At 43.4% G+C, this 15,886-nt stretch overlaps 1 protein-coding gene across 1 annotated transcript; it reads left to right on the top strand.

Moving 5' to 3' along the window:
• The first annotated feature begins 900 nt into the window (after positions 1–900).
• ndnf (neuron-derived neurotrophic factor) lies at positions 901–11,195 on the top strand. The gene is made up of 4 exons (XM_078259776.1): positions 901–1,351; positions 7,168–7,362; positions 7,808–7,932; positions 9,067–11,195. Exons 2-4 carry the CDS (start codon positions 7,169–7,171, stop codon positions 10,461–10,463), a joined length of 1,716 nt encoding a protein of 571 aa, XP_078115902.1. The 5' UTR covers positions 901–1,351; position 7,168; the 3' UTR covers positions 10,464–11,195.
• Positions 11,196–15,886: the final 4,691 nt, after the last annotated feature.

Consider the following 15,886-nt stretch of genomic DNA (forward strand, 5'->3'; position numbering starts at 1 on the left):
TCTCCTGCAGGAAGCTGCAACCTGCAGCCGGCCGTCCATGCGTAAACATCTGCAGCTTCATGACATGAAAGACGGTCCTCGTGGGGAGGAAACAGCAGGAAACGACAGCATCCTCTAAATCTAGATTGCCTGCTCGTCAGACATACATGGACCCCCCATCAAGCCATAAATGTGGGGCAATTCAGTTCCGAGACAGTCAATGGCTGTTATCTTCTTGTTAGCTTCCCTGAGCTTTAACCCAGGAAAAAGACAACAGCACTTTAAAGTCTCACTGGGAATTTCCCCATCTGATCAGCGTTAGTGAAGGCCTGTGTGTGTGTGTGTGTGTCACAATTCCACTTCACTTGGCGAAAGGTTGTGTCGCCATTATCAAAGTTGCTGTACAGAGAAAGTGCAGTATGATGGTGTTGTGCACGCCCAGGTATCAGGGCCCATGATAAAACTTGCCTGCACACTACAGCCCCGAGGCTTGCGTGACTTCTACAAGGCGCTACTGCCCAAAGTAATAATTTCCATGGAGCATCAGAGTAAACAGCTAGGAAATAAAAAATGTAAGAGGTTGGAAACCCCGCTGCCTTTACATGTATGCTCTGGTGACATGACCGTCTTGTTTTTATCAGCAACACTGTGCTCCTAATGTGATTTAAAGTCAAGTTATTTAGTTATTATTTGACTTTGAGATTATAAACTATAAAGAATTCAGGTGCTGTGTGTGCCAGATTTGTTCTTGTGCAGAGTGTGGTTAGAGTCTGAGGGCCAGCTAGTGAATCTGTCTGCTCCCTATTTTTTTTTGTGTGTGTGTGTGTGTGTGTGTGTGTGTGTGTGTGTGTGTGTGTGTGTGTGTGTGTGTGAGTGGGCTGGTTCTGTGTCTTGGAGTCTTCCTGCAGAGAGCGCAGGGAAGAAGTTCGCACCAGTTTTGCTTCCAATCCAGTGGAGGTTTCAATAGCAGCAGCACGGCAGGGGAGGGACGCACTGCCAGCACTCAGGATACCCACTCACACACACTCACTCACTCACACACACACACACACACACACACACACACACACACACACACACACACACACACACACACACACACACACACTCCTGCCCACTAGAGACCAGTTAAATCCGCAAGAAAACTGCAAACACGCACCAGAGCAGTCGCCTAATCCGATTGATAGGCACCAACAATAGAAGTGAAAACTGAGGGAACTACTGGACACTGCAGAGGACAACTTGTGTTTTGATTTTTCTTTTAAATCGCTTTAGTTGTAAAGCACTTTTTTTTATCTTGGTGATATCAGAGTGGCTTTGAGAGCAAGAAGCGCCACCCGTCAGATAACTTGGCCGTTTCATATTCTGAAAGGTAAGAAAGATTGAGTCTTTTACGCATGCTTTTGCGTCTTCGGCTTCTGGGGGAAATTATTAAATGAGGAAAAAAAAAAAACTTCTTCTTCTTTTCTTCAACTTTTCTATGGTTATAATGTGCATGAAAGCTCTATATAAATTCAGAGCCGGACTCCCCGAGTAAAGTGGTGCCTTTGAAACGCCTGCCAGAGAGAGAAATAGAGAGGAAGAGGTTTTGCGGTTTACAACTCCGGGAAGTTAAAAGTTTCAAACACATTTCAATCAAGCCCGAGCTCGCATGCTTTTTTAATTTTGGCTTATTTTGGTTTGGGCTGTGTATCAGAGCGCACGACACGGTGCTGATGACTGTTAAACTGATGAACTTTAGAAAAATCCTCTTGCTTTAATGCCTCCCAATGGTTCCCATGCTCCCAGGGGTGACACAAACAGCACCCAATAAGGCGATTTATCAGTACGCGCAGTAGTTCTAACAGCCTGCGCGCTTTTCTCTCTCTGCAAAGTGTAAAAAAACTACTGCACAGTGGAATACGGATACACATTTGTTGTAGATGTTTCATCGTATCGCCCTTGGGTGTATTTACGCACCTGTAAGAGCCCACACGGATATGAGTGGTGCGCGTAATGAGAAGCATTTTTCATATAATTGAAATTAAAATATATTCCCAACGCCTTCAGTGGTTTCTGAAGGCAGATTAATGACAGTTTAGCTCATGTTGGGAAATGTTTTTCCTCATCCGGTCCGTGTTTTTCCTCTCAGTCGGTGTTTAATGAGAGACATACCCGGAGAGGGGATTTGAATAACTGTATTTAGTAGCAGGGTGAAGCCACACTGCCTCCATTCTACTTTCTCAGGAGAATGAATCATGAACAAAAAAAAGTCTTAAAATGGGAAGGTCTGCATCGCATACCGTAACTAAACCGTGATTTGCATATGAAAACCGACTGAAAGAATTCCGCCAGTGTTGCTGTAGCCGTTTGCGTCCAGAGAAGTGACGGGCTGCGGTGTGTATATGCCTATATACAGTCTCTGACTGTCAACATCCAAAGAGTCACTGGTGGAAGATTAAGCACAAGTTTTTATTTCCTTGTTAAATTATTCATCTTATCCACAATCCCCTACTCCCAGTCCCGGGCACATTCATTTCGCAAAGCCCCTCATTATGCTCCCTCAGATGGACACAAGCAAGAGGCAGGGCGGCTCACACATAGCTGCTGAACAGGCTTTCTGTGCTTCCCCAAGCACAACACAACGGATCATGATTGACTCATTTCCCACGACGCAGCCAGGCCCGTGTGTGTGTGTGTGTGTGTGTGTGTGTGTGTGTGTGTGTGTGTGTGTGTGTGTGTGTGTGTATGTGCCCTGGATGATGGGCAGTGGGTGGATGACTTTCCCATGGGGCATTTTCTCTTATAATCTTTAATCACCCTTGCAGCCACAATGCCAGCACATCAGTCAGAGCCACCACCACCACCACTCCCCCACCCCTCAATTCTATCTGAATGCTTTTTGAGGCAGAAAGCGGGCCCTGCGACCTGACCCTCCTCATAGAGACATTCCAGGATGCAGTGCTAAATGCAAGCTCCAGAGATGGACTATAAAGAAGCAGGAGGGGAGGGGAGGGGAATGCGAGAAGTAAAGGAAAGGAAAGGAAACTGGGCTCTTCTTTTCCATCATGCTATTATTGTGCCAGCTTTCATGGTTCTGATGATGTGGATAGTTCAGAAACTCAAACTGTGAGTGATGTTGTGGATGGCGAAGAGACGGGTCCCGAGTGATGACTTAGACTTATACACAGAGTGGAGCAGAGGAATGTGATGGTTTGATCACACAAACATACACACACACACACACACACACACACACACACACACACACACACACACACACACACACACACACACACACACACACACACACACACACACAGATACAAATCTACATTCTTGGATCAGAGCCTTTACCACAGTCTCTACCAATCCATTAATGAGCTCTTTAGCTGTCCAAAAGCACCAGACCTGCTTTGGTTTGGCCTTCCTATAGCACAGGTCCAGGTCCTGTGTGGTTCCATCCATGGCTCCTAGCCCCCCCTACACACACATATACTCCTCTCACTGCAATCCCCACATTGGCCCTGAAATGACAGCAGTGATGGAGCTCGCTACCGAGGACTCCACTCCATAAATCTGCCTTTAGATTTCCTTAATGAAAACACATAGAGGTTTCAGGTCCTGCGAGCCCTGCCAGGCGTCTTGTTGGGTGGAATCCGAAATGTCTCTTTATTTGTGTTGAAATTAAACTGTCTTTTATTCCCTCCCGTTCTGTTAATGAGCTCCATGTGGCAGTAGGCAGTAGGCTTATCCGTCTTGACAAGGAGCTGGAGGAAAGGAGAGAGCGAGAGAGAGAGACCGGTTAAACAAAGTGAGGGGAGAAAGGGGAGGTCAGGGGCAGTTTGGTGCATACATGCACGAGCATGTACACGCACACACACACACACACACACACACACACACACACACACACACACACACACACACACACACACACATGATGGGGCTGGGATGTTCTGCTCCACCTTCATACATGAAAATAGTGTGCTTATAATCAGTGTGAGTTGGTCAGGTAGAGGGAAGGTGTGGCTGAATTGTTGCATGTTGCAGTTTTTTGTTGTTGCTTTAATCATGAGTAGATTGCGAATGATTTTGCAGTTGATTGATGTCCCTGAAAATATTGGGCCCATCTGGGAGATGTAAAGACCAAGTGTGAACATTTTGTTTTGGCTTTGTACACAATTTGCTTGTAATGAACCTAAATTAGAACAGGTGAAAGTGGTTATAAAAGTAATTTTAAATGAAGGGATACCATTCCTCAGATCACACGGGAAAGAAGAGGGCGGGGGCCATTTTCGTGTTCCTTCTGTGTGAGAATTGAAACTGTAGATGTGTCAAAGACGGCCACAGGAAAAAAGATCATCAACATTTCCTCTATTGGTGAAACCATTGCAAGCTGTATATTTGTCCTTTTAATCCTATTACACAGATTTTACAGCTTGCCAATTAGAATATGCAGGATGTTTTCCACCCACAATGCTTAGAAAATTCCACACAAAGTGAAACAAAAAACTATAAATGTATAAAAAAAAAACACACATAAAAGAGCAACAGCAAAACAAAGTTGACGCGATTGCGGCTGACCTTGCTTAAAATTATCCCTTCCTCAAATTGTGATCATACATTTTTCCCCGTTCTAATTAAACATTAGACTTTATCTGTTCCAGATGCAGCTTGGGATGTGTTATTTTGGTAAGGGAGCTCTGTGGCATGAGAAGGGTGCAGGCCTGCATGTAAAAGCAGATCCAGCGCAGCCTGTGTGTGACCTTGTTGACTCTGCGCTGGTCCATGCAACCGCAGTGACCCAACCCCGCTGCTCTAATATTCAGATGTCATCTCTCGACAATACATACTGTGAGTACAGACGGAGTGGTTCAGCGCATGTGGGAGAAGTAAAAGGTTCAGTCATAGGGTTTAATTCAGAAGTGTCACATGTGGGGAACACATTGAAGGAACACATCAAATGTGCCAATGACAGTGGTGATAAAACCCTCACTGTATGCGTGATAGCAGACATTATGTGTAATGACATCAGTGTGGTGGACAGAGGGTGCCGGGGATGAGGCCCCCACTGTGTCTGTGTGGTGTTTGGGGATGTTGGAATGAAAGACAGCTCTGAGCAGCTCTGTACATACCACCTCAGCGCTGTCTTGAGTATTAATAGACATGTCTTTGTTCCAAGTGACACACTTCTGAAGTGGAATGAGACAAGCTGAGGCGATAAGGCTCTCCACTCTCTGTGTGAGTCAAACCTCAAAGTACCACTTAGGCGGCTTTCCTTTTGCTCTCTGAAGTTTGGCGCTCCGACGGGAGGCTGGGCTCAGACAACGGCAGACACGGAGACACTGACAGGAGCTGTCAAAGGGCTTTTTTCCCCTGCTTGTGTTTTTAAAGGACGATAATGCAGAAATGAAGCCATGATTGTAGTGTGGAGGGTCGTCCAGGCCTCAGGTTTTAGGCTGCTTTTTTCGGTTTCTTGTTTTGGGAGGAAATGAGCGAGGAGAAAAGACAGAGTAAAGTTAAATGGCTGTACTGTATGTGTTTACAAGTGTGAAAGAGAAAGAGATTATTTGTCGATGAAAAAACTGTGATCAAGGGGAAGAGACAGACAAGGGAGGGTGAGCTGAGAAAGGGGGAGGGAGGGAGAGGGGTCATTAAAAGGACACCATCTCACTTGCAGTAAATGGCAGTAAAGTATCTGGCTAATCTGCCATCATTACGCTGATTAAATCACCAGGGATTTGGCATTCCCATCAGCTGCAATCAATGAGGCAAAATCAATAGACAGGGGATACGTGAGAGGCTCTCAGCCACGGTCAGCTGCACCCTGTGCTGAGCCACCGCTCCATCTGTGGACTGCACCACTAAACATTTTTATATTAGCATCAATAAAACTTAAATGGCATGGATTTAGGGATTTATATATTAAGCGCTTTATGGAATAGCGTGGTCCCCTGAAGTTTCTAGCCATGTCTTTTCCTTCACACGTCTGTATTTAAATCTAATCCCCCTTCCTCTCTGTGGCCATGAGCATTCATTCACTCTCCCTTTACTTTCGGTCTCATAGATCCACTCGACGACGATGTTGGTGGTGTCTCCCAGTTTTAATGTGAATTGTTAATTAAGGTTAAATCTCAGAGGAAAATAAGGCAAGAAAACACATTTTTACATCAAATTAAATATGTTGTGGAACCAAATTAAAGCAGAACCCTATAAAAGACACTGTTATGTCTGTTGCCAAAGCTCAGTGTTGCCAAATAGAGATCACTACAAACAGTTTTTCTGTTTTAAGCTAATGCCAGAATGAAAGGGAAGAAAAAGGAAGCAAAAAAAGCCATTTAGAACTTCTATGGTAAAAATAGCCATTTTGGTAACTGATATGAGCCACCATTATTGATTGATAATGTGCAGTAAAGAAATAGTTAGAAATTTTGATAAATACGCTTATTTATTTTCTTGATATAAGATATGAAAGGCGGATACCACTCTCTTGTCTGTATGCTAAATATTAGCTTATCCTAACATAGCTTAAGGAATGCAAATGGACTAACAGCTAGCCTGGCTCTGTCCAAAAGTAACAAAATCCACCTTTTTTTTCCTGTATCGTTAAGTTATGTTTGGTTTTAAGGAATAGTTTTACATTTTTGGAAGTGCACTTGTTTGATTTCTTGCCAGGAGTTAGATGAGAAGACTGATACCACTCTTAAATTTGCACATTAAATGTTAAGCTTTGTTACAGGAGTAGATTAGCTTAGCCTAGCATAATAGAAGACTGGAAGCAAGGTGAAACAGCTAGCCGTGCTCTGTCCAAAGGTTAAAAAAAACTACTGCTACCAGCACCTCTAAAACTCACAAATTAACATGTTATATCTCCTTAGTTTAAGTCATACAAAAAGTAAATGTAGAAATGACAAGTTTTTCCCCCATTTCTTTTAACCTTCATACAGAGCCAGGTTAGCTGATTCCCCCTGTTTCAAGGTTTTATGCTAAGCTAAGCTATCTGCTGCTTGCTGTAGCTTAATATTTACTGTACAGACATGAGAGCGGTATCAATTTACTCATCTAACTTGCAGCAAAAAAACAAATCCGCAAAATCCGAACTATTTCTTTAAAATCAAACATAACTATGATACAACACCATGCTTCTGTTTCCAGAGTGTTCCGTGTCCTGTAAATTAAACAGAAGTATTTTTTTCTGTCTTTCAGAATGAGGCAGTGTAAAGGTTGGAGTGTGATGCTGTTGGCTCTGTTGGGACTGGGAGCATTGGCCCAGAAGCTGCCCACGAGAGACGAAGGGCTCTTCCAGATGCAGATCAGAGACAAGTCGCTGTTCCACGACTCCTCGGTCATCCCAGATGGAGCGGAGATCAGTGGCTACCTGTTCAGGGACACACCCAAAAGGTAAGAGCTGCTCAGACAAACCGCGACTGAATGAAATAGATAACCCTGGTGATTAAAACTGTCATCATGTTGTAATGAGAGCGAAAATAAAGGAGCCAATTCCCCCTTCCGCTGCTGACTGATCCATAACAATCACAGAGGAATACATTAAACTTGCTGATGGCCACTTACTGTAAATAGATAGGAAACATCAGATGTTGCTCTGTAACATGATCTATTATGTAGATGCAAAAAACTAAATAATAAATGAGAAAGTCATGTTCGTGTAATTGAGTGTCTGTCCGCTCAGCCCGAGACAGACAAAGGTCAGTGGTACAGTAATATCGCTGCGTACTACAGTTTCCAACTGTCTGCGTATGCATCTACCCCACACATTATTTTGGATAACGTCAAAATGTGATGAAGCAATGTCAGTATCGGCCCCTTTAACCTGCTATTTTCACAGGTACTACTTTGTGGTGGAAGAAGACAACACACCCCTGTCTGTGACCGTGACACCTTGTGATGCTCCTCTGGAGTGGAAACTCATTCTGCAGGAGCTGCCAGAAGAGGCCAGTGGAGAGGGATCAGGTATAATTGACATCAGGCAGCAGTGGAAGAGGTTAATGACACGTTATGTGGAAATATCACTATCCCCCACACACAATTAACCTACGCAGTGATGTTAGGCCTTGTGTTTTGGTGGGTTTTAATTAAGTCACAGTCGTAGTGTCTAGTCCGACCACTTATGATGTCTGTCTGACTCGACCCAAGCTGATGTCTATAATTTCAGAGTAGGGCTCCACTCTAGTCAACGTACTGAATCAAAGCCATTGCATCCCTTTACTTAGTCTTCTTAAGGTAAATTCTCTGTCTGTCTGTCTGTCTTCCTTCCTTTTTTCCTTTCCTTCTCTCTGTCTTTTTTTTCTTCTCTCCCTCACGTTAAAACTTTCTCCATCTGGAGGGTGTCCTTTCAACACATTGAGATCTTGCCAGATGACCAAAGCGGTGGTTTAAAGCATAGATGTGTGATGTGAGCATATATTTGAATATCAATACATGAGCACCTGCGAGTGTGTCTGTGCTCTTGTCATGTCAAAATCCTACTAAATGATTTATTGGGTTGTTGAAGACATGCACTTTGCCTCAAGAGAAAAGAATTCATCTCTAAGTAGAAAAATAATGTCAAACTTGGACCCAACACACGCAGTGCCATTGGTAGAAGTCTGACTCCACAAGATGTGTTAGGCCAATGGTTGAACCAGTGAACTTCTTTTCGTCTTTGCAGCTCTTTTTGTTGTTGTTGCTAAATGTCTCTAGTGGGAGTAGATCTTTGAGCATTAATTTTTAGTACACCAGTGAGCACACTCTCTGGTTGACAAACATAATATTATGCTTGGGCTGTCTCTCTCACGTAGAAGCTACAAGGCGCCTCTTTGTAGCACAACTTCCCCAGAAAGGCCCAGTGAATGCTGGCCTGTGATCTTTAAGGGATATTTGAAGTGAAAACATGGCTGCCATGTGAGGGGCTAATCGTCCGCGAGGCTTGCTGCAGAGCTTCATCGTGACCTCACAGCATCAACATATGAAACATTTTTAGCATGGGTGGAAATTATTTTTCCTCACAGGCAAAAATTAAATGGAAGAAAATATTGTTAAGGTCATGGCTACAGATTAGATACAGTGTCAAACAAAGAGCTCACGTTGTGCCTGTTTGTTTTCCAGGAGAGCCTGAACCTCTGGAGCAGCAGAAACAGCAGGTGACCGTCGACGACGGGACGGAGCTCTTCACCTACAAGGGCAACGATGTGGAGGCCTATGTGGCCACCAGCACGCCCTCTGGCCTCTACCAGCTGGAGCTGTTGTCCACAGAGAAAGACAGCAACTTCAAGGTGTACGCCACCACAACTCCAGAGTCTGACCAGCCCTACCCGGAGCTGCCCTATGACCCGCGTGTGGATGTGACCGCACTGGGCCGTACCACTGTCACCCTAGCCTGGAAGCCAACACCAACGGGCTTTCTGATGGGCCAGCCTGTCCAGTATTGTGTAGTGATCAACAAGGAGCACAATTTCAAGAGCATGTGTGCTGCTGAAGCTAAGATGAGCGTTGATGATGCCTTCATGCTGGCTCCGAAGCCTGGCAGAGACTTTAGCCCGTTTGACTTTGCCCACTTTGGCTTTGTGCCCTCTGACAATGGTTTTGGCAAGGACCGAGGTCTCACAAGTAACAAGATCTCACGGGCGTACACAGCCAAGCCCAAAGCATCAGACATTCAAAAGGTGTGTATAGGCAATAAAAACATTTTCACTGTGTCAGACCTGAAACCAGACACGCAGTATTACTTTGACGTGTTCGCTGTAAATTCTGCAACCAACACCAGCACGGCATACGTGGGAACATTCGCCCGCACAAAAGAGGAAGCTCGCCAGAAGACAGTGGAGCTGAAGGACGGCAAAGTATCGGATGTTTTCATCAAGAGAAAGGGCAGCAAGTTCCTGCGCTTTGCTCCTGTTTCTTCCCATCAGAGGGTCACTTTGTTTGTGCACACATGTCTGGACGCTGTGCAGGTGCAAGTGAGGCGCGACGGAAAGTTGCTGCTCTCCCAGAACGTGGAGGGGGTACGGCAGTTCCAGCTGCGGGGAAAGCCAAAAGCAAAGTACCTGATCCGTTTGAGGGGCAGCAGGAAAGGGGCCTCCACTTTGAAAGTGCTAGCCACCACACGACCCAGCAGCAAGCAGCCCTTCCCGTCGCTTCCGGAGGATACGCGCATCAAGGCCTTTGACAAGTTGCGCACCTGCTCCTCCGCCACTGTGGCCTGGCTGGGCACGCAGGACCGCAACAAATTCTGCATTTATCGCAAGGAGGTGGCTGACAATTATGGCGAGGAGCAGCGACGCCGGGAGCAGAACCAATGCGCCGGGCCAGAGACCCGCAGGAAGTCAGAAAAGGTCCTGTGCAAGTACTTCCACAGCCCGAACCTGCAGAAAGCTGTGACTACAGAGACCATCACAGGTCTGGAGCCAGGCAAGACCTACCTGCTGGACGTTTACGTTGTTGGACACAGTGGTCACTCAGTGAAATACCAGAGCAAACTGGTGAAAACAAGGAAATACTGCTAAATGACTCTGCAAAGAATAAATCTATTATAAATATATATATTAAATAAGTTTATTTAACTCTAAGTGATATTCTACTAAGGAGTGTATACAGACTGACTACTCACACAGCAGATGGGCCTGTGGCAGTGACTGAACTGTTTGTAGAGAGAGAGATATCAACCTGTATATTTATGTTTACATTTCATTGCGGCACCTCTGGGTGGCCCATAGCGTGAGGTGCTTTGATACGAAGCTTGTCGTCTTGACATGATGTTGCCACTGGGGAGGCAGAACTTCAAAGAAGATCATATTTCATCTTGTATGTTTCTTTGTTGCTGCATGACATTTGCTTTTGTCCGTCATATTTGTGCATTACTTCAGTTTCACATCATGTTGTCCGGAGGAGATACAGTAGCTGCCCGCATTGTATAGATCTCTCACTGCATATTCACTACATGTTTTAGGAGGAATTTAAATTATTTTATACTTTTGGTCTCTCTTTTTGATTGTCTGTTTTTATTGATGACAATAATAACTGTTACGAGGAAATTCCAGTTTTATGAGGAAGTTGTCGTAGTTCAGACATTCCCTTATGTATCTCAGTCAGTGTTTGCTCTAGAGCCCATCTTGTAAATGTGTTCTGTGCTGGAGATCTGTGTTATTATCACTGTATCGCTGTGTGTGTCACATGTACAGAGTTGTCCTGCCAATATTCATGTACATAAACACTAAATATAGAACAAGTAATCCCTCTGTCACCCTGGGTGTCATGTTCTTTTGCCAAGCAGTTAACATCACAGTCATGGCTCTGAGTTGAAAGAGCACACTGCGCATTGTGTTAAGACGCAGACATCTAAATCAGGGTTTCATAAGTACAACTTGATACCCGGAGTGATTCCGAATGATGACTTGATCCCAAAAATGATTTGTGACTAGAAAAGACAGACAGAGGGAGAAATATTTGCTGGAAATAACTTTCAAGACACAAGTGGTGCCCAAGCTCCATTAAAAAAAAAAATATATATATATATATTAGCTCGTTTGCAATCAAATCAGCGTCTCATTGACGGACATTCTCATAGATACAGTAATAAATCAGTGCACCTTAGCATATAGCTTACAAGTGCATTTGTTTGTCTCTGTGGAGAACTATTCATATGTTTTATGTTGAGGAATTAAAAAAAAAAAAAAAGTCTACCTAGAACTGCTCTCACACAAGAAAGTCGGAGCAGAAATGTATGTTGAAAGTTTGTTTTAGCCCAGGCCCTGTTTCACATGGTCCCTCTGTAGTCTTTGTTGGTTTTTTTATAAAACAATTACACTTTACATGCTTCTCTCTACACTCATTGTCTGGCCACACAGGATGTTGTCGATTAGGAAATTTGCATTTCATACGTTAAATTATGTAAGATCTCAATGGGTGGAAGAACGAACGAAGAATGTTTTTAATTGGTGTCAAAATCAAAATCATTGTCAAATCATTTTGTTGTTTATCTTTTTTTTTTATATGTTAAAGTGACACTGTAACTTTTGAGAGAAGATATATAATATATAACCCCTTTAATTCATAAACTGAAACAAATAAATGCACTATTGCTCACTTGATTACTGCTGCTTATGAGTGGCTAATGTTAGCTAATGTTAGCAAACTTTATGTAAGCAAACTTTCAACAGATTTCGATGTGTAACATTACTGAGTCAGCTTGCTGACTTTGTAATATTTCATTACGTGTGCTACTGCCACGCTATGCTCGCATGTCAAAGAGAAACATTTCAATAAACACGGTGGGTTTACTTCTTGTTGAGTATTTTGAATAAGTAGTATTTTATGTTAACTTAGGAGTAATAAAGTCAGTAAACAAATGTAGTCATATCAGCTACACAGCAATATCCATCTTAAGTTTGCTAACATTAGCAACCATAAGCTACTGTTCATACCAGTAAGTAACTGCTAGTCTTACCAAGTAAGACTAGCAGTAAAACCCATGAGTGTAATAAAGTGAGCAGTGGTGTGTTTTATTGCTTAAGAATTGAGCTTTTCATTTGTATGACGACAAATGAATGATTTCTTCTTCTAAAAGTTACCTAGACTTGCTTTGAAGCAAAAAACTACAATAATTCACTAATCAAAACACATTTTTGCACGTTTTTTTTTTTCAAAAAAAGAAATGAACAAACTGGTGATACTAAACAGGCCACCATCTCTAAAGCAATCTTACTGTTCCCCTACCCTCATTTAAGTGCATACACTTAAAAAAACTCCAAATTTGGGAGAATCGGGTGACTTGCTATACTATTTAACCATTAGACACAGTTAACCACAAATAAGCAAAGAGAAAAGCCAGACACATCAGTGAACATATCTACACGTTCCAATTAACAGTAGTCTCAGGTGAATGGAAATGCTTTCTCTGTTGTGGCCAAGAAAAGCAGCTGTTGCTCTTGAATTGCCGTGTTTCCATCCCGACCCTGATTCTGGGTAGCTGCACTCCGATTCATCGCCACAACTCACTGTCAATCATGCACTCCTGTTCAGAGGAAATGCAGGGAGGCTCCACCTGGCTTCCATTAACCTGCCGTTGCCCTGGTATAATGTGGAGGAGCTTCCAGAGAGCTGTGGGAGTGTCATGGATATCCGTGTAAACCGCCACTAATAAAGTTGGCCAGCCCTGCTCAAATGTTATCCTGCATGTGTGAATAAGATCTGCTGTGTGAAGTCCTTGGGCGTCTTCTAAGAATCTCCTGCTTTCTGGTCAACTCAAGAGGTCCAAGATGGAAAAAATGCACAGACACTTCTATTTTGCCAGCATGCTTGAGGAGATCTCCTCACAAACACTCATGCAAACATACATATACAGAGAAACCTCTGTCCGAGAGCTAACCATCTGCAGGGCTGTCCATGTTTATCTTCTGCGTGGTAATGAGCGCAGGGCTTTGATGTACGACTTTTGTATACACATGTGTACATGGAGCAGTGTAAGGAGTGGAGACAGACATGTAGTGCCCGGGTAAGTAGTGGAGTAATCACAGCAGCACACAAAAGACCTGGCTCTGATTCCTGGTTTGGATAGTTCCACTTTCCACCAGATGGGATTCAGACGGATCTGACCTGTCAAGCTAATGAAACAACCTCATAACATCTCAATTAAACTGAGACTGGGGTTGACTAACTAGTGTCAGAAAATCAAAGTTAGAGTTTTATATGTTTGATACATTTTGCATAATATAAGACCTACTGTATTTTGAAAAGGCATATACAGTCTAGTCTCAGAAGGTTTGTTTTAATGCTTTGGTTTATTCAAACTTTTTGGTAATTATTGAGCTTTAGATTTTTTAGACAGAGCCAAGCTGGCTGTTTCCACCTGTTTCTAGTCTTCATGCTAAGCTAAGCTAACCGTCTCCTGGCTGTAAATTCATATTTAACAGATAGATATAAGAGTGACATCAATATTCTTATCTAACTGTTAGCAAGAAAGCAAATAAGGGTGTTTCCCAAAATGTCCAATTATTCCTAAATCCATAACACAGCCAGTTTCACTGAAGTAGTTTCTCCAAATTTTGGAGGAAATAATATCACATATGTGCTTCAAATACTTGCAACAGTTGTAATTTGTAACAGAAGTAGAACTCCCACCACCAGCGTCTCTTTACGAGGGGCTTTAGGAGTTGGCATTTGTGTGCCTGTTTGGTGTATGCGTTCGTGAATGCACTTGCTGCTCAACCTAGAGCTGAGTGACACTTTTGGACAGAGATCGTGAAAAGGCAGGAAAGTCTCGAGCAGAATCCAAACAGAGACAGACAGCAAACAGACGGACACGCTGGGAGGGCTTTGAGTCTAACTCCTATGGCAGAGAAAAGCAGTGAAACGTTGTTGTGTGTAAAGAGCTCAGTACTGAATGAAGGGCTCCTGCCATCTATGGGGTGGGTACTACTCTACAGAGTTAAATGAAATGATTCAGCCTTACACTGGTGCAACTGTCTTAGAAATATCCAAAGTAAACAGTGTGAAATGAAATTATGACTCTTTGAAATCTCACACGCGCACACAGAGAGGGACCCCCGGCTGCGAAGTATAAAGGAGTAGAGCATGATGAAAATAGTTCCACTTCAGGGATAGATCATTGTTGAGGCTCAGGTCCAGACCAGCTCTACATAGTTCTGATTGAGCAGAGGGCCAGGGAGAAATCGGAGGCTTCCTTCCAAACCCATCCTGACCAAGAGCCCATTCCCATGAAAGGGTGGAGAGGGACCAGTGGCCCTCGGGCATTGTCCGTCTCAGCCGATCTCCATTAGGATAACTCAAGTAGTGAAAGAAATAATGACTGGCTCCTGAACATGATTTTCATTTAATCCTGCTGTATATTTAAATCTAAGGCCAGTGTTATTATCATACACAGATATATGAACTATCCTGTACACATGATATGTAGTATTTGAGGATTCCTGGATTAGGATCCTGTGTGTGAGTCTATGTGTTTGTATGTATCAGCCTCGTGTGTTTGTGTATTTGTGTACTCACTGCCATCGCTCCCTCTCGCCTGAGCTGCATAGGGGTGGTCCCACTGCTCTCTTGTGCTCATGAAATCACTTCTAAGTGCTTGTAATTTCTCACGCTTCATCAGTACTGTAATTTCAAAAGGCTCCCATTGAAGACCCTCCTTTAGTGGCGACCCGGGGTTGTCAAATGAAAACATCATTTATCCAGTGACCTCGGAGCTTCAGGAAATGGTTTGCTGGCTATTCAGCGACAGCCTTGAAATAGGGAGCTGTGGTGAAGGACTGCGGGGGTTTGTGAAACATGAAACAAAAGGTGGTCTGGCCCCTCAATCTACAGTATCAGGTTTGAGAGATTTTAGAAAAATGCACACATCCATTTGGAAAATCTTGTATGGAACCATTTGTATGTTTGCCAAACTGAGGTTTTCCTCCAGTGAAAATATTTACTTAAAAAAAGAAACTCTGAAAGTATTTATTTCAATGCAATCCTTTCCTTCACCATGTCCTAAATGTGGTTTTTGTAGTTTTTGGCCCTCAGAGACTCAACTGGCAGTCCAGCCACTGAGTGGCTCAGTTCCATGGGCACTTTCAGGTTCAAAGTCTTGGTCCTGCGGGATTCATGATCCAAATTTCTTTGTTTAGTTGAAAAAAATCTTTATCATGGGAGATTTTTAAGTCCTCAATGCATCATTGTCTGCTAGTGCTGGTTTGTCCATGTGTAGGCTTTGTCATCACTCTATGAGACCATTCATGGAAAGCTTCTTTCACTCATACATGCCTGCAAATGGTGAAAGACGTTTTGGAACAAAACCTTCATGACATGCTCCCACTGCATTGAATAGAACGACTTTACAATGAAAGAGCTGGTGATGATTTTAGTGATTTTAAGACCTTAGTTATGAGTGTGCTCCAATGCCAAAAGAGATGTCGTCTACACGTTTGTGTGT

This window comes from Sander vitreus, chromosome 9, assembly GCF_031162955.1.
Source record: "Sander vitreus isolate 19-12246 chromosome 9, sanVit1, whole genome shotgun sequence".
Classification (NCBI taxonomy): Eukaryota; Metazoa; Chordata; class Actinopteri; order Perciformes; family Percidae; genus Sander; species Sander vitreus.